This window comes from Panulirus ornatus, chromosome 10 (assembly GCF_036320965.1).
Source record: "Panulirus ornatus isolate Po-2019 chromosome 10, ASM3632096v1, whole genome shotgun sequence".
In the NCBI taxonomy this organism is placed as follows: domain Eukaryota; kingdom Metazoa; phylum Arthropoda; class Malacostraca; order Decapoda; family Palinuridae; genus Panulirus; species Panulirus ornatus.
In genome coordinates, this window is record NC_092233.1 from 31,050,209 (window position 1) to 31,075,488 (window position 25,280).

The following is a 25,280-nucleotide window of genomic DNA, read 5'->3' on the forward strand; positions in this document are numbered from 1 at the left end:
ACCCTATCATATTCCTTCTCCAGATCCATGAATGCTACATATAAATCCATCTGTTTTTCTAAGTATTCCTCGCATACATTCTTCAAAGCAAACACCTGATCCACACATCCTCTATCACTTCTGAAACCACACTGCTCCTTCCCAGTCTGATGCTCTGTACATGCCTTCACCCTCTCAATCAATACCCTCCCATATAATTTCCCAGGAATACTCAACAAACTTATGCCTCAGTAATCTGAAAACTCACCTTTATCCCCTTTGCCTTTGTACAATGGCACTATGCATGCATTCCACCAGTCCTCAGGCACTTCACTATGATCCATACATACACTGAATATCCTTACCAACCAAACAAAAAAACTATGATCAATACATACTTTGAATATCCTTACCAACCAAACAAAAAAAAGTCATCCCCTTTTTTTGAATACATTCCATTGTAATACCATCCAAACCTGCTGCCTTGCCAGCTTTCATCTTCTGCAAAGCTTTCACTACCTCTTCTCTGTTTACCAAACCATTCTCCCTGACCCTCTCACTTCCCACACCAACCCGAACAAAACACCCTATATCTGCCACTCTGTCATCAACAACATTCAACAAACCTTCAAAATACTTACCCCATCTCCTTCTTACTTCATCGCTACTTGTTATTACACTTCACCTCCTCCAGTCTCTCTCAATTCAAACTTACCTCCCAATTAACTTGTCCCCAAACCGTACTGAACCTAACACCTTGCTCTTATTCACATATACTCTCAATTTTCTCCCTTCACACACTTCACCATACTCAGTCACCAAACTCTGCAGTTTCTCACCCAAATCAGCCACCAGTGCTGTTGCTGAGAGTGGACATGGAAGCGGAAGTGAGTCACAGGGTGAGGGAGGGGGCTAAGGTTCTGGGAGCGTTGAAATATGTGTGAAAGGTGAGAATGTTATCTTGGAAGGCAAAAATGGGTTTGTTTGAAGGAATAGTGGTTCCAACAATGTTATAAGGTTGCGAGGCATGAGCTATAGATAGGGTTGTGCAGAGGAGGGTGGTTGTATTGGAAATGAAATGTTTGAGGACAATATGTGGTGTGAGATGGTTTGATCGAGTAAGGAATGAAATGGTAAGAGAGATGTGTGGTAATAAAAAGAGTGAGGTTGGGAGAACAGAAGAGGGTGAGTTGAAATGGTTTGGACACATGGAGAGAATGAGTGAGGAAAGATTGTCAAAGATGATATATGTGTCAGAGTTGGAGGGAACAAGAAGTGGGAAACCAAACAGGAGGTGGAAGGATCGACCGAAAAATTTTTTTTGAGCGATTGAGGCCTGAACATACAGGAGGGTGAAAGGTATTGCAGAAATAGAGTAAATTGGAACGATGTGGTATACCAGGGTCAACATGCTGTCAATGGACTGAATGAGGGCATGTGAAGCGTCTGGGGTAAACCATGGAAAGGTCTGTGGGGCTTGGATGTGGAAAGGGAGCTGTGGTTTTGGTGCATTACACATGACAGTTGGAGACTGTGAACAAATGTGGCCTTTTTGTCTTTTCCTGGTGCTACCTCACTGATTGGAAGGGGGAGGGGAAGGATGCTATTTCCTCTGTGATGGGGTAGCAACAGGCATGAATGAAGGCAGCAAGTATGAATATGTACATGTGTATGTATATGTATGTGTGTATGTTTGTGTGTATGGGTGTTTATGTATGTGTAAATGCGTATATGAGGAGTTAGGCCATTCTTCATCTGTTTCCTTGCGCTATATCATTATGCGGGAAATAGCAATTAAGTATAATAGTAAAAAATTATAGCATATACATCCCTGGGGATAGAGGAGAAAGAATACTTCTCATGTATTCTCGCATGTCATAGAAGCAACTAAATGGGGAGAGAGCAAGGGGCTGGAAACCCTCCCCTCCTTGTATTTCAATTTCTGAAAGTGGAACAAAAGGAGTCAAGCGGGGAGTGCTCATCCTCCTCAAAGGCTCAGATTGGGGTGTCTGAATGTGTGTGGATGTAACCAAGATTTGAAGAAAGGATAGATAGGTAGTATGTTTGACAAAAGAAACCTGGATGTTCTGGCTCTGAGTGAAATGAAGCTCAAGGGTAAAGGGGAAGAATGGTATGGAAAAGTCTTACGAGTAAAGTCAGATGTTGGTGAGAGGACAAGAGCTAATGAAGGAGTAGCACTACTCCTGAAGTAGGAGTTGTGGAAGTGTGTGATAGAGTGTAAGAAGGTAAATTCTTGATTGATGTGGGTCTGAAAGTGGATGGAGAGAGATGGGTGATTATTGGTGCTTATGCACCTGGTCATGAGAAGAAAGATCACGAGAGGCAAGTGTTTCGGGAGAAACTGAGTGAGTCTGTCAGCAACTTTCATGCTCGAGACAGGGTATTAGTGAAGGGTGATTTAATTGCAAAGGTGAGTAATGTGGCAGTTCAGGGTATGATTGTTGTACATGGGGTATTCAGTGTTATAAATGGAAATGGTAAAGAGCTTGTGGATTTGTGTGCTGAAAAAAAGGGTGGTGATTGGGAATACCTAGTTTAAAAAGAGATATACATAAGTATACGTATGTGAGTAGGAGAGATGTTGAAAGGGCATTAGCAGATTATGTTTTAATTGATAGGCATGTAAAAGAGAGACTTTTGGATGTTAATGTGCTGAGAGTGGCAGCAGGAGGGATGTCTGATCACTATCTTAAAGAGGCGAAGGTGAAGATTTGTGGAGGTTTTCAAGAAAGAAGAGAAAATGTTGGGGAGAAGAGAGTGGTGAGAGTAAGTGAGCTTGGAAAGGACACATGTGTGAGAAAGTACCAGGAGAGACTGAATGCAAAATTGCAAAAAGGTGAGAGCAAATGATGTGAGGGGAGTGGGTGAGGAATGGGATGTATTTAGGGGAGCAGTGATGGCATGTGCAAAAGATACATGTGGCATGAGAAAGGTGGGAGGTGGGCAGATTAGAAAGGGTAGTGAGTGGTGGGATGAGGAAGTAAAGTTATTAGTCAAAGAGAAAAGAGAAGCGTTTGAACATTACTTACAAGGAAGGAGTGCAAATGATTGGGAGATGTTAAGAGGAAGTTTTTTTTTTTTTTTTTTGTCGCTGTCTCCTGCGTTTGCGAGGTAGCGCAAGGAAACAGACGAAAGAAATGGCCCAACCCACCCCCATACACATGTATATACATACGTCCACACACGCAAATATACATACCTACACAGCTTTCCATGGTTTACCCCAGACACTTCACATGCCTTGATTCAATCCACTGACAGCATGTCAACCCCGGTATACCACATCCCTCCAATTCACTCTGTTCCTTGCCCTCCTTTCACCCTCCTGCATGTTCAGGCCCCAATCACACAAAATCTTTTTCACTCCATCTTTCCACCTCCAATTTGGTCTCCCTCTTCTCCTCGTTCCCTCCACCTCCGACACATATATCCTCTTGGTCAATCTTTCCTCACTCATTCTCTCCATGTGCCCAAACCATTTCAAAACACCCTCTTCTGCTCTCTCAACCACGCTCTTTTTATTTCCACACATCTCTCTTACCCTTACGTTACTTACTCGATCAAACCACCTCACACCACACATTGTCCTCAAACATCTCATTTCCAGCACATCCATCCTCCTGCGCACAACTCTATCCATAGCCCACGCCTCGCAACCATACAACAGTGTTGGAACCACTATTCCTTCAAACATACCCATTCAAGGCTCCCAGAATTTTTGCCCCCTCCCCCACCCTATGATCCACTTCCGCTTCCATGGTTCCATCCGCTGCCAGATCCACTCCCAGATATCTAAAACACTTCACTTCCTCCAGCCTTTCTCCATTCAAACTCACCTCCCAATTGACTTGACCCTCAACCCCACTGTACCTGATAACCTTGCTCCCATTCACATTTACTCTTAACTTTCTTCTTTCACACACTTTACCAAACTCAGTCACCAGCTTCTGCAGTTTCTCACATGAATCAGCCACCAGCGCTGTATCATCAGCGAACAACAACTGACTCACTTCCCAAGCTCTCTCATCCCCAACAGACTTCATACTTGCCCCTCTTTCCAAAACTCTCGCATTAAAAAAGAGGGCAATTGGGAGTTGAGGTGAGAGAGTATCAGTAAACTTTAGGGAAGATTAAAAGATGTTTTGGAAGGAGGTGAATAACATGCATAAGACAAGAGAACAAATAGGAACATCGGTGAAGGGTGAAGTGGGGAAGTAATAGCAGTTACTGATGAAGTGAGAAGGAGGAGGAATGAGTATTTTGAAGATTTGTTGAATGTGTTTGATGAAAGGGTGGCAGATGAAGGGTGTTTTGGTCGGGGTGGTGTGCAAAGCGAGAGGGCCAGGGAGAATGGTATAGTTAAGAGAGAAGAGGTAGTGAAGGCTTTGCAGACAATGAAATCCAGCAAGGCAGCAGGTTTCATTGGTATTATGGTTGAATTTATTAAGAAAGGAGGTGACTTGTGTTGTTGATTGGTTGGTAAGGATATTCACTATATGTATGGATCATGGTGAAGTGCCTGAGGATTGGCAGAATGCATGCATCGTGCCATTGTACAAAGGCAAAGAGGATAAAGGTGAGTGTTTCCTGGGAAATTGTATGAGAGGGTCAAGGCATCAGATTGGGGAAGAGCAGTGTGGTTTCAGAAGTAGTAGAGGATGTGTGGATCAGGTGTTTGTGTTGAAGAATGTGTGTGAGAAATACTTACAAAAACATGGATTTGTATGTAGCATTTATGGATCTGGAGAAGGCATCCACACACATTCAGACACCCCCAATCTGAGCCTTCAAGGGGGATGAGCACTCCTCGAGTGACTCCTATTTCCTCTTTTAGAAACTGAAATACAAGAAGGGGGGTTTCAAGCCTGCTGCTCCCGCCCCCTTTGGTTGCCTTCTACAATACACGGTGAATATGGAGGTAAAATTCTCTCTCCCCTACCTCGGGGATAATAATGATAATTATTATTATCATTATTATTATTATTATTATTATTATTATTATTATTATTATTATTATTATTATCATTATTATTATTATCATTATATTATTAGTATTATCATTATTATTATTATTATCATTATTATTATTATTATCATTAATTGCTGTTTCTCGCATCAGCGAGGTAGTGCCAGGAAACAGATGAAGAATGGCCCAACCCCTCATATACATAGGTATATATACACACAAACGCCCATACACGCACATATACATACATATACCTTTCAACGTGTACATTTATATACATTAACAGATGTACATATATACACATGTACATATTCATACTTCCTGCCTTCATCCATTCCCATTGCCACCCTGCCACACAGGAAACAGCATACCTACCCCCCCCCAGTACAGTGAGGTAGTGCCAGGAAAAGACAAAAAGGCCACGTTCGTTCACACTCAGTCTCTAGCTGTCATGTGTAATGGCCCGAAACCACAGCTCTTTTTCTACATCCAGGCCCCCACAGACCTTTCCATGGTTTACCCCAGATGCTTCATATGCCCTGGTTCAATCCATTGACAGCATGTCGACCCAAGGATACCACATCATTTCAATTCACTCTATTCCTTGCGCACCTTTCATCCTCCTGTATGTTCAGTCCCTGATCACTCAGAATCTTTTTCAACTCCATCCTTCCACCTCCAATTTGGTCTCCCAAATCTCCTTGTTCCCTCCACCTCTGACACATATATCCTCTTTGTCAATTTTTCCTCACTCATTCTCTCCATGTGTCCAAACCATTTCAACACATCCTTCTCTGCTCTCTCAACCACACTCTTTTTATTACCACATATCCCTCTTACCCTTTCATTACTTACTCGATCAAACCACCTCATACCACATATTGTCCTCAAACATTTCATTTCCAATACATCCCCCCTGCTCTGCAGAATCCTATCTATAGCCCATGCCTCACAACCGTATGACATTGTTGGAACCACTGTTCCTTTAAACATACCCATTTTACCTCCCAATTAACTTGCCCATCAACCCTACTGAACCTAATAACCTTGCCCTTATTCACATTTACTCTTAACTTTCTCCTTTCACACACTTTACCAAACTCAGGCACCAACCTCTGCAATTTCTCACCTGATCAGCCACCAGCTCTGTATCATTAACAAACAACAACTGACTCACTTCACAAGTCCTCTCGTCCACAACAGACTGCATACTTGCCCCTCTCCAAAACTCTTGCATTCACTTCCCTAACCACCACATCCATAAACAAATTAACCATGGAGACATCACACACCCCTGCCGCAAGCTGACATTCACTGGGAACCAATCACTCCTCCCTTCCTACTCATACACATGTCTCACATCCTTGGTAAAAACTTTTCACATCTTTTAGCAACTTACCTCCAACATTATATACTCTTAAAACCTTCCACAGAGCATCTCTATCACCCCTATCACATTCCTTCTCCAGATCCATAAATGCTACATACAAATCCATTTCTTTTCTAGGTATTTCTCACATACATTCTTCAAAGGATACACCTGATCCACACATCCTCTACCACTTCTGAAACCACACTGCTCCTCCCCAATCTGATGCTCTGTACATGCTTTTACCCTCTCAATCAATACCCCCCATATAATTTCCCAGTAATTCCCAACAAACGTATGCCTCTGTAAATTGAACACCCGCCTTTATCCCCTTTGTCTTTGTACAATGGCACTATGCATGCATTCCATCAATCCTCAGGCACTTCACCATGATCCATATATACAGTGAATATCCTTACCAACCAATCAACAACACAGTCACCACCTTTTTTAGTAAATTTCACTGCAATACCATCCAAACCCGCCACCTTGACGGCTTTCATCTTCTGCAAACTTTCACTACCTCTTCTCTGTTTACCAAACCATTTTCCCTGACCCCTCTCACTTTGCACACCACCCCGACCAAAATACCCGATATCTGCCACTCTATCATCAAACACATTTAACAAATCTTCAAAATACTCACTCCATCTCCTTCTCACTTCATTACTACTGTTTATTACCTCCCCATTTACCCCCTTCATCGATGTTCCCATTTGTTCTCTTGTTTTACACACTTTATTTACCTCCTTCTAAAACATCATTTTATTCTCCCTAAAATTTAATGATACTCCCTTACTCCCACTCTCATTTGCCCTCTGTTTCACCTCTTGCACCTTTCTCTTGACCTCCTGCCACTTTCTTTTACACATCTCCCAGTCATTTGCACTACTTCCAGGCAAAAATCATCCAAACGCCTATCTCTTCTCTTTCACTAGCAACCTTACTTCTTCATCCCACCACTCATTACCCTTTTTAATTTGCCCACCTCCCACCTTTCTCATGCCACATGCATCTTTTCTGCAAGCTATCACTGCTTCCCTAAATACATCTCATTCCTCCCCCACTCCCCTCACATCATTTTCTCTCACCTTTTGCTATTCTATGTTCAATCTCTCTTGGTATTTCCTCACACAAGTCTCCTTTCCAAGCTTACTTACTCTCACCACTCTTTTCTCCTCAACATTCTCTCTTCTTTTCTGAAAACCTCTACAAAGCTTCACTTTCACCTCCACAAGATAGTGATCAGACATCCCTCCAGCTGCCCCTCTCAGAACATTTACATCCAAAAGTCTGTATTTTACATGCCTATCAATAAACACATAATCCAATAATGCCCTTTGACCATCTCCTCTACTTACATATGTATATTCATGTATATCTCTTTTTAAACCAGGTATTCCCAATCACCAGTCCTTTTTCAGCACACAAACAACAAACAAACAACACTGAACACCCCATGTAAACCAATTATACCCTAACTGCCACATTACTCACCTTCACATTCAAATCTCTATAACCTGGTCTCGTGCATCAAAGTTGCGAACACACTCACTCAGCTGCTCACAAAACACTTGCCTCTCATGGTCTTTCTTCTCATGACCAGGGGCATAGGCACCAATAATCACCCATCTCTCCCACCATCCACTTTCAGTTTAACCCACATCAATCTAGATCTTTCTTTCAATCTTTCTTACACACTCTATCACATACTCCCACAGCTGCTTCAGGAGAAGTGCTACTCCTTCCTTTGCTCTAGTCCTCTCACCAACCCCTGACTTTACTCCCAAGACATTCCCAAACCACTCTTCCCCTTTACTCTTGAGCTTCATTTCACTCAGAGCCAAAAAATCCAGGTTTCTGTCCTCAAACATACTACCTCTCTCTCCTTTCTTCTCACCTTGGATAAATCCACACACATTCAAATACCCCAGTCTCAGCCTTCGAGAAGGATAATCACTTCCTGCTTGACTCCTTCTGTTTCCCCTTTTAAAAATTTAAATACAAGGATCATTATTATTACCATTATTGAAATACTAGGATTATTATCATTACCATTAGTATTATTAGTATTATTATTCATTTATCATACTTGATTACAGTTTCCCACATCAGCGAGGTAACACCCAGAAACAGACCAAGAACGGCCCACCACTCATATACACATATATACATACATAAATACCATACACATATACATACACATACAAAGACATATACATATATACACATGTACATATTCATACTTCCCTACTTTCATTCATTTCTGGTGCCACCACACCCTGGAGGAAACGGCAATACTAGCCCCCGCTTCATCAAGGTGGTGCCTGGAAAACAGACAAAACAAGCCACCCACATTTGTTCACTCTCACTCTTTAGCTGTCACGTTGTATTGCACTAAAACCACAGCCCCTTATCCACATCCAGGCCCCATAGGCCTTTCCATGGTTTACCCTAGACATTTCACGTGCCCTGGCTCAGTCCATTGACAGCATGTCAACCCCAGTATATCACATCATTTCAATTCACTCTATTCCTTGTACACCTTTCACCCTCCCTGAACTTTTTCACTCCATCCTTCAACCTCAAATTTGGTCTCTTGCTTTTTCTTGTTCCCTCTTACTATGACATATATGCTCTTTGTCAGCCTTTCCTTACTTATTCTCTTCATATTTCTAAACCATTTCAAGACACCCTCATCTGCTTTCTCAACCAAACTCTTTCTATTATTATTATTATTCTTATCATTAATATCACTAATATTTTTTTATTATACTTAATCACCATTTTCCCAGGTAGCATAAGGAAACAGATGAGGAATGGCCCAACCCACCTATATACACCTGTATATACATAAACGCCCACACACGCACATATACATTCCAGCGTATACATACATATACATAAACAGACATATATATACATGTACACATTCTTACTTGCTGCCTTCATCCATTCCTGTTGCCACCCCTCCACACATGAAACAGGGCCCCTCCCACCCCCTCCAGCAAGGTAGTGCCTTGGTCTCCTGCTTCTCCTTCCCTCCACCTCTAACACGTATATCCTCTTTGTCAATCTTTCCTCACTCAATCTCTCCGTGCGACCAAACCATTTCAATACACCCTCTTCTGCTGTCTCACCCACACTCTTTTTATTACCACACATCTCTCTTACCCTTTCATTACTTACTCAATCAAACCACCTCACACCACATATTGTCCTCAAACATTTCAATTCCAACACAACCACTCTCCTTCGCGTAACCCTATCTACAGCCCATGCCCCGCAAACATATAACACTGTTGGAACCACTATTCCTTCAACCATACCCATTTTTGCTCTCCAAGATAACGCTCTTGCCTTCCACACATTCTTCAAATCTCCCAGAACCCTCACCTCCTCTTCACCCTGTGACTCACTTCCGCTTCCATGCTTCCATCCGCTGCCAAGTCCACTCCCAGATATCTAAAGCACTTCACTTCCTCCAGTTTTTCTCCATTCAAACTTACCTCCCAATTGACTTGTCCCTCAAAACTACTGAACCTAATAACCTTGCTCTTATTCACATTTACTCTCAACTTTCTTCTTTCACACATTTTACCAAACTCAGTCACCAACTTCTGCAGTTTCTCACCCGAATCAGTCACCAGCAATGTATCATCAGCGAACAACTGACTCACTTCCCAAGCCCTCTCATCCACAACAGACTGCATACTTGCCCCTCTCTCCAAAACTCTTGCATTCACCACCCTAACAAACCCATCCATAAACAAATTAAACAACCATGGAGACATCAAGCACTCATGCCGCAAACCAACATTCACTTAGAAACAATCACTTTCCTCACTTCCTACTCATACACATGCTTTACATCCTTGATGAAAATTTTTCAATGCTTCTAGAAACTTACCTCCCACACCATATATTAAAACCTTCCACAAAGCATCTCTATCAACTGTTTCATATGCCTTCTCCAGATCCATAACTGCTACATACAAATCCATTTGTTTTTCTAAGTACTTCTCACATACATTCTTCAAAGTAAACACGTGATCCACACATCCTCTACCACTTCTGAAACCGCACTGCTCCTCCCCAATCTGATGCTCCGCACATGCCTTGGCTCTCTCAATCAATACCCTCCCATATAATTTCCCAGTAATACTCAACAACCTCTGTAATTTGAACACTCACCTTTATCCTCCTTGCCTTTGTACAATGGCACAATGCATGCATTCTGCCAATCCACAGGCACTTCACCATGAACCATACATACATTGAATGTCCTTACCAACCAGTCAACAACACAGTCACCCCATTTTTTAATAAATTCCACTGCAATACCATCCAAACCCACTGCCTTGCCTGCTTTCATCTTCCCCAAAGCTTTCACTACCTCTTTTCTGTTTACCAAACTGTTCTCCCTGACCCTCTCACTTCACACACCACCTCGACCAAAACACCCTATATCTGCCACTTTATCATCCAACACATTCAACAAACCTGCAAAATATTCACTCCATCTCTTTCTCACTTCACCACTACTTGTTATTACCTCCCCATTAGCCCCCTTTACTGATGTTCCCATTTGTTCTCTTATCTTATGCACTTTATTTACTTCCTTCCAAAACATAATTTTATTCTCCCAAAAATTTTATGATACTCTCTCACCCCAACTCTCATTTGCCCTCTGTTTCACCTCTTGCACCTTTCTCTTGACCTCCTGCCTCTTTGTTTTATACATCTCCCAGTCATTCCCACAACTTCCCTGCAAAAATTGTCCAAACACCTCTCTCTTCTCTTTTGCTAATAATCTTACTTCTTCATTCTACCACTCTCTGCCCTTTCTAATCTGCCCACCTCCCACCTTTCTCATGCCACAAGCATCTTTTGAACAAGCCATCACTGCTTCCCTAAATACATCCCATTCCTCCCTCACTCCCCTTACGTCATTTGCTCTCACCTTTTTCCATTCTGCACTCAATCTCTCTTGGTACTTCCTCACACAAGTCTCTTTTCTAAGCTCATTTACTCTCACCACTCTCTTCACTCCAACATTCTCTCTTTTTTCTGAAAACCTCTACAAATCTTCACTTCCACAAGATAATGATCAGACATCCCTCCAGTTGCCCCTCTTAGCACATTAAAATCCAAAAGTTTCTCTTTCATGCACCTATCAATTAACACATTTCCTTTTACAACACTGGACATCCCATGTACACCAATAATACCCTCAACTGCCACATTACTCACCTTTCCATTCAAATCACCCATCCCTATAACCCAGTTTTGTACATCAAAGCTGCTAACACACTCACTCAGCTGCTCCAAAAACACTTGTCTCTCATGATCTTTCTTCTTGTGACCAGGTGCATATGCACCAATAATCACCTGTCTCTCTCCATCCACTTTCAGTTTTACCCTTATTAATCTAGAATTTACTTTGTTACACTCTATCACATACTCTCACAACTCCTGCTTCAGGAGTAGTGCTACTCCTTCCTTTGCTCTTGTCCTGACTTTAATTCCAAGACATTCACAAACCATTCTTCCCCTTTACCCTTGAGGTTTGTTTCACTCAGAGCCGAAACATCCAGTTTCATTACCTCAAACGTACTACCTTTCTCTCTTTTCTTCTCATCTTGGTTACATCAACATAAATTTAGACACCCCAATCTAAGCCTTCAAGGAGGATGAGCACTCCCCGCATGACTCCTTGTTTTGTTTTCCCTTTTAGAAAGTTAAAATACAAGGAGGGGAGGGTTTCTAGTCCCCTACTCCCGTCCCCTTTAGTTGCCTTGTACGACACACGGGAATGCGTGGGAAGTATTCTTTCTCCCCTAATATTATTATTGTCATTATTACATTTTTAATTATCATTATTATACTTTGTCACTGTCTCCCGCATTAGCGAGGTAGCATAAGGAAACAGACGAAAGAATGGTCCAACCCACCCACATACACATGTATATACATACATGTCCACACATGCACATATACATACCTATACATTTCAATGTATACATATATATACATACAAAGACATATACATATATACACATGTACATAATTCATACTTGCTGCCTTTATTCATTCCCATCGCTACCCCGTCACACATGAAATGACACCCCCTCCCCCTGCATGCGCGCGAGGTAGTGCTAGGAAAAGACAACAAAGGCCACATTCGTTCACACTCAGTCTCTAGCTGTCATGTATAATGCACTGAAACCACAGCTCCCTTTCCACATCCAGGCCCCACAAATCTTTCCATGGTTTACCCCAGACGCTTCACATGCCCTGGTTCAATCCATTGACAGCGCGTCGACCCCGGTATACCACATCATTCCAATTCACTCTGTTCCTTGCATGCCTTTCACCCTCCTGCATGTTCAGGCCCCAATCGCTCAAAATCTTTTTCACTCCATCCTTCCACCTCCAGTTTGGTCTCTCATCTCTCCTCGTTCCCTCCACCTCTGACACATACATCCTCTTTGTCAATTTTTCCCCACTCACCCTCTCCATGCGACCAAACCACTTCAAAACACCCTCCTCTGCTTTCTCAACCACACTTTTCCCACCACCACATATCTCTCCCACCCTTCCACTACTCACTTGATCAAACCACTTCACACCACATATTGTCCTCAAACATCTCATTTCCAACACATCCACCCTCCTCCGCACAACTCTATCTATAGCCCACGCCTCGCTACCATATAACATTGTTGGAACCACTATTCCTTCAAACATGCCCACCTTTGCTTTCCGAGATAATGTTCTCGACTTCCACACATTTTTCAACGCTCCTAGAACTTTTGCCCCCTCCCCCACCCTATGACTCACTTCCGCTTCCATGGTTCCATCTGCTGCCAAATCCACTCCCAGATATCTAAAACACTTCACTTCTCCAGTTTTTCTCCATTCAAACTTACCTCCCAATTGACTTGTCCCTCAACCCTACTGGACCTAGTAACCTTGCTCTTATTCACATTTACTCTCAGCTTTCTTCTTTCTCACGCTTTACCAAACTCAGTCACCAGCCTCTGTAGTTTCTCACCCGAATCAGCCACCAGCGCTGTATCATCAGCGAACAACAACTGACTCACTTTCCAAGCCTTCTCATCCACAACAGACTGCCTACTTGCCCCTCTCTCCAAAACTCTTGCATTCACCTCCCTAACAACCCCATCCATAAACAAATTAAACAACCATGGAGACATCACGCACCCCTGCCGCAAACCGACATTCACTGAGAACCAATCACTTTCCTCTCTTCCTACTTGTACATATGCCTTACATCCTCGATAAAAACTTTTCACTGCTTCTAGCAACTTATCATTATTATTATCATTATCATTATCATTATCATTAATGTTCTTATTCCTAGAAACTTCTTGTTTTATTATGTTTATCAACTTGGTCAATATTGCTATTAAATACAGTTCTGTTATGTTTTTATAAACTACTTAACTTCAAACTTTTAACTCACACTTGAAATAAAAACTATAAATCCATCGAAAGGTTCTATTTTTCATGCACAAACATAAAGGTTACCTGTTCGCAAAGAAAAGCCAGTCTGTCAAGAAGAATTATTCCCTCTATCACAGGAGCTATAGATGCACGAAGAAGATAAAACCGTTCTAACTTCTTCAAGTCATCTAGATGTTTGTGGTCGTACTGCTCTAACTCTTCCTGTGTCACCTATCAATGAAAAAGAAACAGATACTAACAATGCACCTAAGGAATATAGTTACTATTGCCCACACACAAACATTCTTGTAAAACTTATCTACAGCCAAGAAACAAATGCAACCTTGGAAGCAAACCCTCTGTTTTAGCACACTGTTCTGCACTGAATCAATTAGAATGATACATGAATATTAGATTATGTTTATGCATTCATATTAAGTTAGAATACTTTATGCTGTTGACCATTTTGGCAGTGGACAAAGTTCATTTATACTAATTATTCTAGAAAATTATATATATTATTTTTCAATTCAATTTACATGGAGTGTATCCAGAATTTGATTGGGAGGTGAATTATGAACTCTTCAAGATGAAAGCTCAAAACAAGAATGGAATGTAAGAACAATTATATCTTAGAAAATTTAGCCCTTTCTGAGTGAATTAAATTTCTGATATTACTAATGTCCAGTTCTCATAAAATATAATATAGTAATTGTATACAAGTTTATCATGAGTTCATCAATTGTTTTTGAACAAAAATAGATTGAAGATGGTGGGACAGGTTAGTTGAGGTGAAAGTCTGAATGGAGAAAGACTGGAGGAGGTGAAATGTTTTATATATATGGGAGTGGAAATGGCAGAAAATGGAACCATAAAAGTGGGAGTGAGCAATAGGGTGGGGGATGGGAGGAAGGTTGTGGGAGCAATGAAGAATGTGTGAAAAGAGAGAACATCATTTCAGAGGGCAAAAAAGAGTATGTTTGAAGGAAGAGTAGTCCAACACTATTATTTGGATGCAAGGCATGGACTATAAATAAGGCTGTGCGAGGGAGGGTGAATGTGTTGGGAAAAAATGTTTGCTGACAATAATTGGTGTAAGGAGGTTTGATTAAGTAATGAAAGGGTAAGGGATATGTGTGGTTATAAAAAGTGTGGTTGAGAGAGCAGAAGGAGGTGTACTGACATGGTTTGGACATGAAAGAATGAGTGTGGAAAGGTTGACAGAGGACATACATGTCAAAACTGGGGGGAACAAGGAGAATGAGGAGACCAAATTGGAGATGGATGGAGTGAAAGAGATTTTGAGTAATCAGGGGCCTGAAAGTACAGGAGGGTGAAAGGCGTGCATGGGATAAAGTGAATTGGAATGATGTGGTACATGGGTAGACATGCTGTCAATGGGCTAAACCACAGCATGTGAAGTGTCCTGGGTAAACCATAGAAAGTTCTGTAGGGCCTGCTTATGGACAGGGAGCTGTAGTTTCAGTGCATTAGACATGACAGCTAGAGAATGGATGTGAGTAGATGTGGCCTGTCTTTATCTGTTCCTGGTGTTACCTCACTAATGTGGGAAAGTATAAAAAATATTTGATAACATAAAACAGCTGATAGCAATAATAAAGGATTTTTTTCTATAAGACAAACTGATATGCTTCTTCAGAGATAAGAATCTCATTATCATTCAGTGTTATAGGAAGTGGTTAAATGGGCATAGTTGTTTAACTGGTTGCATGTAAATGAGTAAAACAGTAAATATTTAAATATCTAATTTTCCTTTTGAGGTACTGAGTTAAAATAACAGTAAAAATATATAAATCACTTTTATTGGATAATTTTATTGTATACTGTAAAGCTCAAGTGGGCTTTACTGATAACCTCTCTCAGGTAAAACCAGACAAAACACTTTCATAATACAGCATTATGTTGTATTGTGTAAGTCAACCCTTGTATCCAGTTTTACTTGAGTGAGTTTATCCATGAGATGTTAGGCCAAGGTTAGGTAGAGGGTGGGTTACAATGATCCCCATGCCTATCACTAATTACAAGCTTTATATGACCCCCTTCCAAGTTTTCTCCAGTTCTGTATACATAACCTCTACTGTATCTATTTTCTCACTTCATAACTAGTCCTCTGAAGATGTGGTAATACACAAAAGGGTTAAGGATTCTTGTGTTTCCTTTCCAAGTTGTGCTTTTGTATTTATGATGTCATGTTTTTGTTGTGATTTTCAGCATAAATACAAATAAAAGCAAGGTTATTTGGTATAGCAGGGTTGAAGGGCAGATTAGCTGGGGTGTGAGTTTGAATGGAGAAAAATTGGAGGACATGAAGTGTTTTAGATACTTTGGAGTGGACATGGAAGGGAATGGAACCATGGAAGCAAAAGTGAATCAGAGTGGGTGAGGGGGAGGGGCAAAGCTTCTGGGAGCGATGAATGCGTGAAAAGAAAGGATGATATCTATGACAAAACAGGTATGTTTGAAGGAAAAGAAGTCCCAACAATATTATACAGATATGAAGCATGGGCTATAGATGAAGGCTATATGGAGGAGGGTGGATGTGTTCGAAATGAAATGCTTGAGGACAATATGTTGTGTAAGGTGGTTTGATTGAGTAAGTAAATGGAAAGGGTAAGAGAAATGTGTGGAAATAAAAAGTGTGGATGAGGGAACTGAAAATGGTGAGCTGAAATGTTTTGAACATATGGATAAAATGTGTGAGGAAAGGTTACAAATAGGATATATGTGTCACAAATGGAGGGAATAAGGAGTATGGGGAGGCTGAATTAGGAATAGAAGGACGGAGTGAAACAGGTTTTGAGCGATCAGGTCCTCAACATGCAGGAGAGTGAAAATGCATAAGTGGGATAAAGTGAACTGAAACAATATGTTATACTGGGGTCAACATGCTGGCAAGAGACTGAATCAGAGAATATGCAAGAGACTGAATCAGAGAATATGAAATAACCAGGGTGAACCATAAAAAGTTCTGTGGGGCCTGGTTGAGGATACAGAGCTATGGTTTCAATGTAATACACATGACAGCGACAGAATGGATGTGAGTGATGAGGCCCTTTTTTGTCTGTACCTGGCCTTGCCTCACTAACTCGAGAAATGGTATTCAAGAATAAAAAAGAGAAAAGAGAGGTGTTTGGACGATATTTGCAGAGAAGTAGTGCAAATGACTCGGAGATGTATAAAAGAAAGTGGCAAGAGGTCAAGAGAAAGAAGCAAGAGTTGAAAAAGAGGGCAAATGAAAGTTGGGTTGAGAGAGTATCATTAGATATAAGGGAGAATAAAAAGATGTTTTGGAAGGATGTAATTAATGTCCATAAGACAAGAGAAACAAATGGGAACATTGGTGAAAGGAGCAAGTGGGGAAGTGATAACAGGTAGTGAAGGAGTGAGGAGATGAGGAAAGTATTTTAAAGGTTTCTTGAATGTGTTTGATGATAAGAGTGGCAGATATAGGGTGTTTGGGTCAGGATGGTGTACGAAGTGAGAGGGTCAGGGAGAATGATTTGGTGAAGAGAGAACAGGTATTGAAAGCTTTGCAGAAGATGAAATCAGGCAAGGTGGCAGGTTTGAATATATCAAAAAAGGGTGACTGTGTTGATGATTGGTTAGTATGGATATTCATTGTATGTATGGACCATGATGAAGTGCCTGAGGATTGGAGAAATGCATGTATACTGCCATTGTACAAAGTCAAAGGGGATAAAGGTGAGTGTTCAAACTACAGAGGCATAAGTTTGTTGAGTATTCCTGGGAAATTATATGGGAGGGTATTGATTGAGAGGGTGAGGGCATGAACAGAATATCAGATTGGGGAAGAGCAGTATGGATTCAGAAGTGGTAGAGGATGTGTGGATCAGGTGTTTGCTTTGAAGAATGTATGTGAGAAATACTTAGGAAAACAAATGGATTTGTATGTAGCATTTATAGGTCTGGAGAAGGCATATGATAGGGTTGATAGAGATGCTTTGTGGAAGGTATTAAGAGTATATGGTGTGGGAAGTAAGATATAGGGTGTTTTGGTCGAGGTGGTGTGCAAAGTGAGAGGGTTATGGAGAATGATTTGGTAAACAGAGAAGAGGTAGCTTAGTGGAAGATGAAAGCCAGCAAGGCGGTGAGTTTGGATGGTATTGCAGTGGAATTTATTAAAAAATGGGGTGACTGTGTTGTTGACTGGTTGGTAAGGATACTTAATGTATGTATGGCTCATGGTGAAGTGCCTGAGGATTGGTGGAATGCATGCATAGTGCCATTGTACAAAGGCAAAGGGGATAGATGTATAAATTTGTTGAGTATTCCTGGGAAATTATATGGAGGGTATTGATTCAGAGGGTGAAGGCATGTACAGATCATCAGATTGGGGAAGAGCAGTGTGGTTTCAGAAGTGGTAGAGGATGCGTGGATCAGGTGTTTCCTTTAAAGAATGTATGTGAGAAATACTGAGAAAAACAAATGGATTTGTATGTGGCATATATGGATCTGGAGAAGGCATATGAGAGAGTTGATAGAGATGCTCTCTGGAAGGTATTAAGAATATATGGTGTGGGAGGCTAGTTGCTAGAAGCAGTGAAAAGTTTTTATCGAGGATGTAAGGCATATGTACGAGTAGGAAGAGAGGAAAGTGATTGGTTCTCGGTAAAAATCAGTTTATGGCAGGGGTGCATGATGTCTCCATGGTTCTTTAATTTGTTTATGGGGTTGTTAGGGAGGTAAATGCAAGAGTTTTGGAGAGAGGGGCAAGTATGTAGTCTCTCATGGATGAGATGGCTTGGGAAGTGAGTCAGTTGTTGTTCACTAACGATACAGTGCTGTTGACTGATTCGGGTGAGAAACTGTAGAAGCTATCAACTGAGTATGATAAAGTGTGCGAAAGAAGAAAGCTGAGAGTAAATGTGAATAAGAGCAAGGTTATTAGGTACAAAAAGGTTGAGGGACAAGCCTACTGAGAGGTGAGTTTGAATGATATCTGGGAGTGGCTTTGGAAGCGGATGGAACCATGGAAGCGGAAGTGAGTCACAAGGTGGGGGAGGTGACGAAAGTTCTGAGAGTGTTGAAAAATGTGTGGAAGGCGAGAACATTATCTCAGAAAGCAAAAATGGGTATGTTTAAAGGAATACTGGTTCCAACAATGTTATATGGTTGTGAGGCATGGGCTATAGATAGGGTTGTGCGGAAGAGGGTGGATGTGTTGGAAATGAGATGTCTCAGAACAATATGTGGTGTGAGATGGTTTGATCGAGTAAGTAATGAAGGGGTGAGAGAGATGTGTGGTAATAAAAAGAGTGTGGTTGAGAGAGCAGAAGAAGGTGTTTTGAAATGGTTTGGTCACATGGAGAGAATGAGTGAGGAAAGATTGAAACAGAGGCTATATGTGTCAGAGGTGGAGGGAACGAGGGGAAGTGGGAGACCAAATTGGAGGTGGAAGGGTGGAGTGAAAAAGATTGAGCGATCGAGGCCTGAACATGCAGGAGGGTGAAAGGCGTGCAAGGAATAGAGTGAATTGGAACGGTGTGGTATTCCGGGGTTGATGTCTTGTCAATGGATTGAAGCAGGGCATGTGAAGCATCTGGGGTAAACCATGGAAAGTTTTGTAGGGCCTGGATGTGGAAAGGGAGCTGTGATGTCGATGCATTATACAGGACAGCTAGAGACTGAGTGTGAACGAATGTGGCCTTTGTTGTTTTTTCCTAGTGCTACCTCAAGTGCGTGCAGGGGGAGGGGATTGTCATTTCATGTGTGGCAGGGTGGCAATGGGAATGAATAAAGGAAGCAAGTATGAATTATGTACATATGTATATGTCTGTGTATGTATATATATATGTATACGTTGAAATGTATAGGTATGTATATGTGCGTGTGTGGACGTGTATGTATATACATGTGCATCTCGGTGGGTTGGGCCATTCTTTCGGCTGTTTCCTTGCACTTCCTCGTAATATATATATATATATATATATATATATATATATATATATATATATATATATATATATATATATATATATATATATATACTTAGAAAAGCAAATGGATTTGTATGTAGCATTTATGGATCTGGAGAAGGCATATGATAGAGTTGATAGAGATGCTCTGTGGAAGGTATTAAGAATATATGGTGTGGGAGGCAAGTTGTTAGAAGCAGTGAAAAGTTTTTATCGAGGATGTAAGGCATGTGTACGTGTAGGAAGAGAGGAAAGTGATTGGTTCTCAGTGAGTGTAGGTTTGCGGCAGGGGTGTGTGATGTCTCCATGGTTGTTTAATTTGTTTATGGATGGGGTGGTTAGGGAGGTGAATGCAAGAGTTTTGGAAAGAGGGGCAAGTATGAAGTCTGTTGGGGATGAGAGAGCTTGGGAAGTGAGTCAGTTGTTGTTCGCTGATGATACAGCGCTGGTGGCTGATTCATGTGAGAAACTGCAGAAGCTGGTGACTGAGTTTGGTAAAGTGTGTGAAAGAAGAAAGTTAAGAGTAAATGTGAATAAGAGCAAGGTTTTTAGGTACAGTAGGGTTGAGGGTCAAGTCAATTGTGAGTGAGTTTGATTGGAGAAAAACTGGAGGAAGTGAAGTGTTTTAGATATCTGGGAGTGGATCTGGCAGCGGATGGAACCATGGAAGCGGAAGTGGATCATAGGGTAGGGGAGGGGGCGAAAATCCTGGGAGCCTTGAAGAATGTGTGGAAGTCGAGAACATTATCTCGGAAAGCAAAAATGGGTATGTTTGAAGGAATAGTGGTTCCAACAATGTTGTATGGTTGCGAGGCGTGGGCTATGGATAGAGTTGTGCGCAGGAGGATGGATGTGCTGGAAATGAGATGTTTGAGGACAATGTGTGGTGTGAGGTGGTTTGATCGAGTAAGTAACGTAAGGGTAAGAGAGATGTGTGGAAATAAAAAGAGCGTGGTTGAGAGAGCAGAAGAGGGTGTTTTGAAATGGTTTGGGCACATGAAGAGAATGAGTGAGGAAAGATTGACCAAGAGGATATATGTGTTGGAGGTGGAGGGAACAAGGAGAAGTGGGAGACGAAATTGGAGGTGGAAAGATGGAGTGAAAAAGATTTTGTGTGATCGGGGCCTGAACATGCAGGAGGGTGAAAGGAGGGCAAGGAATAGAGTGAATTGGATCGATGTGGTATACCGGGGTTGACGTGCCGTCAGTGGATTGAATCAGGGCATGCGAAGCATCTGGGGTAAACCATGGAAAGCTGTGTAGGTATGTATATTTGCGTGTGTGGACGTATGTATATACATGTGTATGGGGGGGGGGGGTTGGGCCATGTCTTTCGTCTGTTTCCTTGCGCTACCTCGCAAACGCGGGAGACAGCGACAAAGTATAAAAAAAAAAAAAAAAATATATATATATATCTTTTTTTCTTTCTTTCGTACTATTCGCCATTTCCCGTGTTAGCGAGGTAGCGTTAAGAACAGAGGACTGGGCCTTTGAGGGAATATCCTCATCTGGCCCCCTTCTCTGTTCCTTCTTTTGGAAAATTGAAAAAAACGAGAGGGGAGGATTTCCAGCCCCCCGCTCCCTCCCCTTTTAGTCGCCTTCTACGACTCGCAGGGAATACGTGGGAAGTATTCTTAATCCCCTATCCCCAGGGATAATATATATATATATATATATATATATATATATATATATATATATATATATATATATATATATATATATGGATGGTATTGCAGTGGAATTTATTAAAAAAGGGGGGTGACTGTATTGTTGACTGGTTGGTATGGTTATTTAATGTATGTATGACTCATGGTGAGGTGCCTGAGGATTGGCGGAATGCGTGCATAGTGCCATTGTACAAAGGCAAAGGGGATAAGAGTGAGTGCTCAAATTACAGAGGTATAAGTTTGTTGAGTATTCCTGGTAAATTATATGGGAGGATATTGATTGAGAGGGTGAAGGCATGTACAGAGCATCAGATTGGGGAAGAGCAGTGTGGTTTCAGAAGTGGTAGAGGATGTGTGGATCAGGTGTTTGCTTTGAAGAATGTATGTGAGAAATACTTAGAAAAGCAAATGGATTTGTATGTAGCATTTATGGATCTGGAGAAGGCATATGATAGAGTTGATAGAGATGCTCTGTGGAAGGTATTAAGAATATATGGTGTGGGAGGCAAGTTGTTAGAAGCAGTGAAAAGTTTTTATCGAGGATGTAAGGCATGTGTACGTGTAGGAAGAGAGGAAAGTGATTGGTTCTCAGTGAATGTAGGTTTGTGGCAGGGGTGTGTGATGTCTCCATGGTTGTTTAATTTGTTTATGGATGGGGTTGTTAGTTATGAGTAAATGTGAATAAGAGCAAGGTTTTTAGGTACAGTAGGGTTGAGGGTCAAGTTAATTGGGATAAGTTTGAATGGAGAAAAACTGGAGGAAGTGAAGTGTTTTAGATATCTGGGAGTGGATCTGGCAGCGGATGGAACCATGGAAGCGGAAGTGGATCATAGGGTAGGGGAGGGGGAGAAAATTCTGGGAGCCTTGAAGAATGTGTGGAAGTCGAGAACATTATCTCGGAAAGCAAAAACGGGTATGTTTGAAGGAATAGTGGTTCCAACAATGTTGTGTGGCTGCGAGGCGTGGGCTATGGATAGAGTTGTGCGCAGGAGGATGGATGTGCTGGAAATGAGATGTTTGAGGACAATGTGTGGTGTGAGGTGGTTTGATCGAGTAAGTAACGTAAGGGTAAGAGAGATGTGTGGAAATAAAAAGAGCGTGGTTGAGAGAGCAGAAGAGGGTGTTTTGAAATGGTTCGGGCACATGAAGAGAATGAGTGAGGAAAGATTGACCAAGAGGATATATGTGTCGGAGGTGGAGGGAACGAGGAGAAGAGGGAGACCAAATTGGAGGTGGAAAGATGGAGTGAAAAAGATTTTGTGTGATCGGGGCCTGAACATGCAGGAGGGTGAAAGGAGGGCAAGGAATAGAGTGAATTGGAGCGATGTGGTATACCGGGGTTGACGTGCTGTTAGTGGATTGAATCAAGGCATGTGAAGCATCTGGGGTAAACCATGGAAAGCTGTGTAGGTATGTATATTTGCGTGTGTGGACGTATGTATATACATGTGTATGGGGGTGGGTTGGGCCATGTCTTTCGTCTGTTTCCTTGCGCTACCTCGCAAACGCGGGAGACAGCGACAAAGCAAAAAAAAAAAATATATATATATATGAATACGAATAAAGTGTATATGAACGCGCACCTTCATAGAACATACAAACCTCCAACAGCCAGGATCGAACCTGGGACCCCTTGTGCAAGAGGCAGGTATGCTAACCGCTAGGCTAAGGGACTGTATAATAGGAAACAACTATTCGAAATACTAAGTACTCGAATACCCTTCGTCTCACAATGGTGAGCAATGGGGTCTATCGGTTGTTTCCGAACAGAACACATAGCCAGCTGATAGCGTTTTACCGAACCTGACTGTACAACGTGGAGTTATATGAATACGAATAAAGTGTATATGAACGCGCACCTTCATAGAGGTTTGTATGTTCCATGAAGGTTCATATACACTTTATTCGTATTCATATAACTCCGCGTTGTACAGTCAGGTTCAGTAAAACGCTATCAGCTGGCTATGTGTTAAGAGTAAATGTGAATAAGAGCAAGGTTATTAGGTACAGTAGGGTTGAGGGTCAAGTCAATTGGGAGGTAGGGTTGAGGGTCAAGTCAATTGGGAGGTGAGTTTGAATGGAGAAAAACTGGAGGAAGTGAAGTGTTTTAGATATCTGGGAGTGGATCTGGCAGCGGATGGAACCATGGAAGCAGAAGTGGATCATAGGGTGGGGGAGGGGCGAAAATTCTGGGGGCCTTGAAGAATGTGTGGAAGTCAAGAACATTATCTCGGAAAGCAAAAATGGGTATGTTTGAAGGAATAGTGGTTCCAACAATGTTGTATGGTTGCAAGGCGTGGGCTATGGATAGAGTTGTGCGCAGGAGGATGGATGTGCTGGAAATGAGATGTTTGAGGACAATGTGTGGTGTGAGGTGGTTTGATCGAGTGAGTAACGTAAGGGTAAGAGAGATGTGTGGAAATAAAAAGAGCGTGGTTGAGAGAGCAGAAGAGGGTGTTTTGAAGTGGTTTGGGCACATGGAGAGGATGAGTGAGGAAAGATTGACCAAGAGGATATATGTGTCGGAGGTGGAGGGAGCGAGGAGAAGAGGGAGACCAAATTGGAGGTGGAAAGATGGAGTGAAAAAGATTTTGTGTGATCGGGGCCTGAACATGCAGGAGGGTGAAAGGAGGGCAAGGAATAGAGTGAATTGGAGCGATGTGGTATACCGGGGTTGACCTGCTGTCAGTGGATTGAATCAAGGCATGTGAAGCGTCTGGGGTAAACCATGGAAAGCTGTGTAGGTATGTATATTTGCGTGTGTGGACGTATGTATATACATGTGTATGGGGGGGGTTGGGCCATTTCTTTTTTTTTTTTTTCATACTATTCGCCATTTCCCACATTAGCGAGGTAGCGTTAAGAACAGAGGACTGGGCCTTAGAGGGAATATCCTCACCTGGCCCCCTTCTCTGTTCCTTCCTTTGGGAAATTAAAAAAAAAAAAAAGAAAAAACGAGAGGGGAGGATTTCCAGCCACCCGCTCCCTCCTCTTTTAGTCGCCTTCTACGACACACAGGGAATACGTGGGAAGTTCTACTTAGAGTTGCTTAAAATAAGTGCTTCATAAGGTTTAAGGTTGCATTAAGGATAGTCTGTGATATATGAGATGGGAAAGCCTTTAATCTCCTAAATGTATTATTGATTACATAGCTTGATTTCTCATTTTTTTCTCTAATATTCAATTCAGTTTAGATCCTTGCACAAAAGTGGCCATTCTGTGGTGCAAAAGAAGTTTAGAAAATTGTTGCTTTATAATTGACGGTATTGGTAATAAGCAACAAACATATTTTCAACATCATTCAGTACTGAAAGTATTTGGCTTGCTTTTAAATGCTTTTTTTTTTTTCAATCTCATGTAACACTTAAATTAAGAAAAATCTATGAAACAGGAATTATTTTTTTAAGAGTATAGAGTTTAGTTAATATGAGGAAGTTGCCATATGCATGACAAATGACCTGGGGATGGATTCATCCCCCCTTGAGTTATACATTATACAACGATCATATTCAGTAATAATGATCTTCAGGGTATTCCTACAATTATTCTGACCCTTTTCATCATTTGAAAGGAAAAATTAATGTGCAGTATAAGGGAGGTAAATGCAAGTCTTGGAGAGAGTGTGAGTAGGCAGTCTGTAGGGGATGATGGTGCCTGCAATGTGAGTCAGTTGCAATTGTTTGCTGATGCCACAGCCGGTTCAAGTGAAAAACTGCAGAAGTTTATGACTGAGAGTGGAAGACGAGAGTGGAAGAGTGTGTGAAAGGTGGACTTTGAGAGTAAATGTAAATAAAAGTAAGATTATTAGATTTAGCAGGATGGAGGGACAGGTTAGTTAGGGTGTGAGT

At 41.6% G+C, this 25,280-nt stretch overlaps 1 protein-coding gene across 4 annotated transcripts in view; it reads right to left on the minus strand.

Annotated features, from left to right (window-relative positions):
• The window catches only part of LOC139750877 (probable methyltransferase-like protein 25), a 221,376-nt gene that overhangs the window by 12,842 nt on the left and 183,254 nt on the right, over positions 1-25,280 (minus strand). For all 4 annotated transcript variants that reach the window (XM_071665729.1, XM_071665726.1, XM_071665732.1 and 1 more), the window contains one exon: positions 13,890-14,036. In XM_071665729.1, coding sequence (XP_071521830.1) covers positions 13,890-14,036 — 147 coding nt within the window. The remainder of the gene's footprint in view (positions 1-13,889; positions 14,037-25,280) is intronic.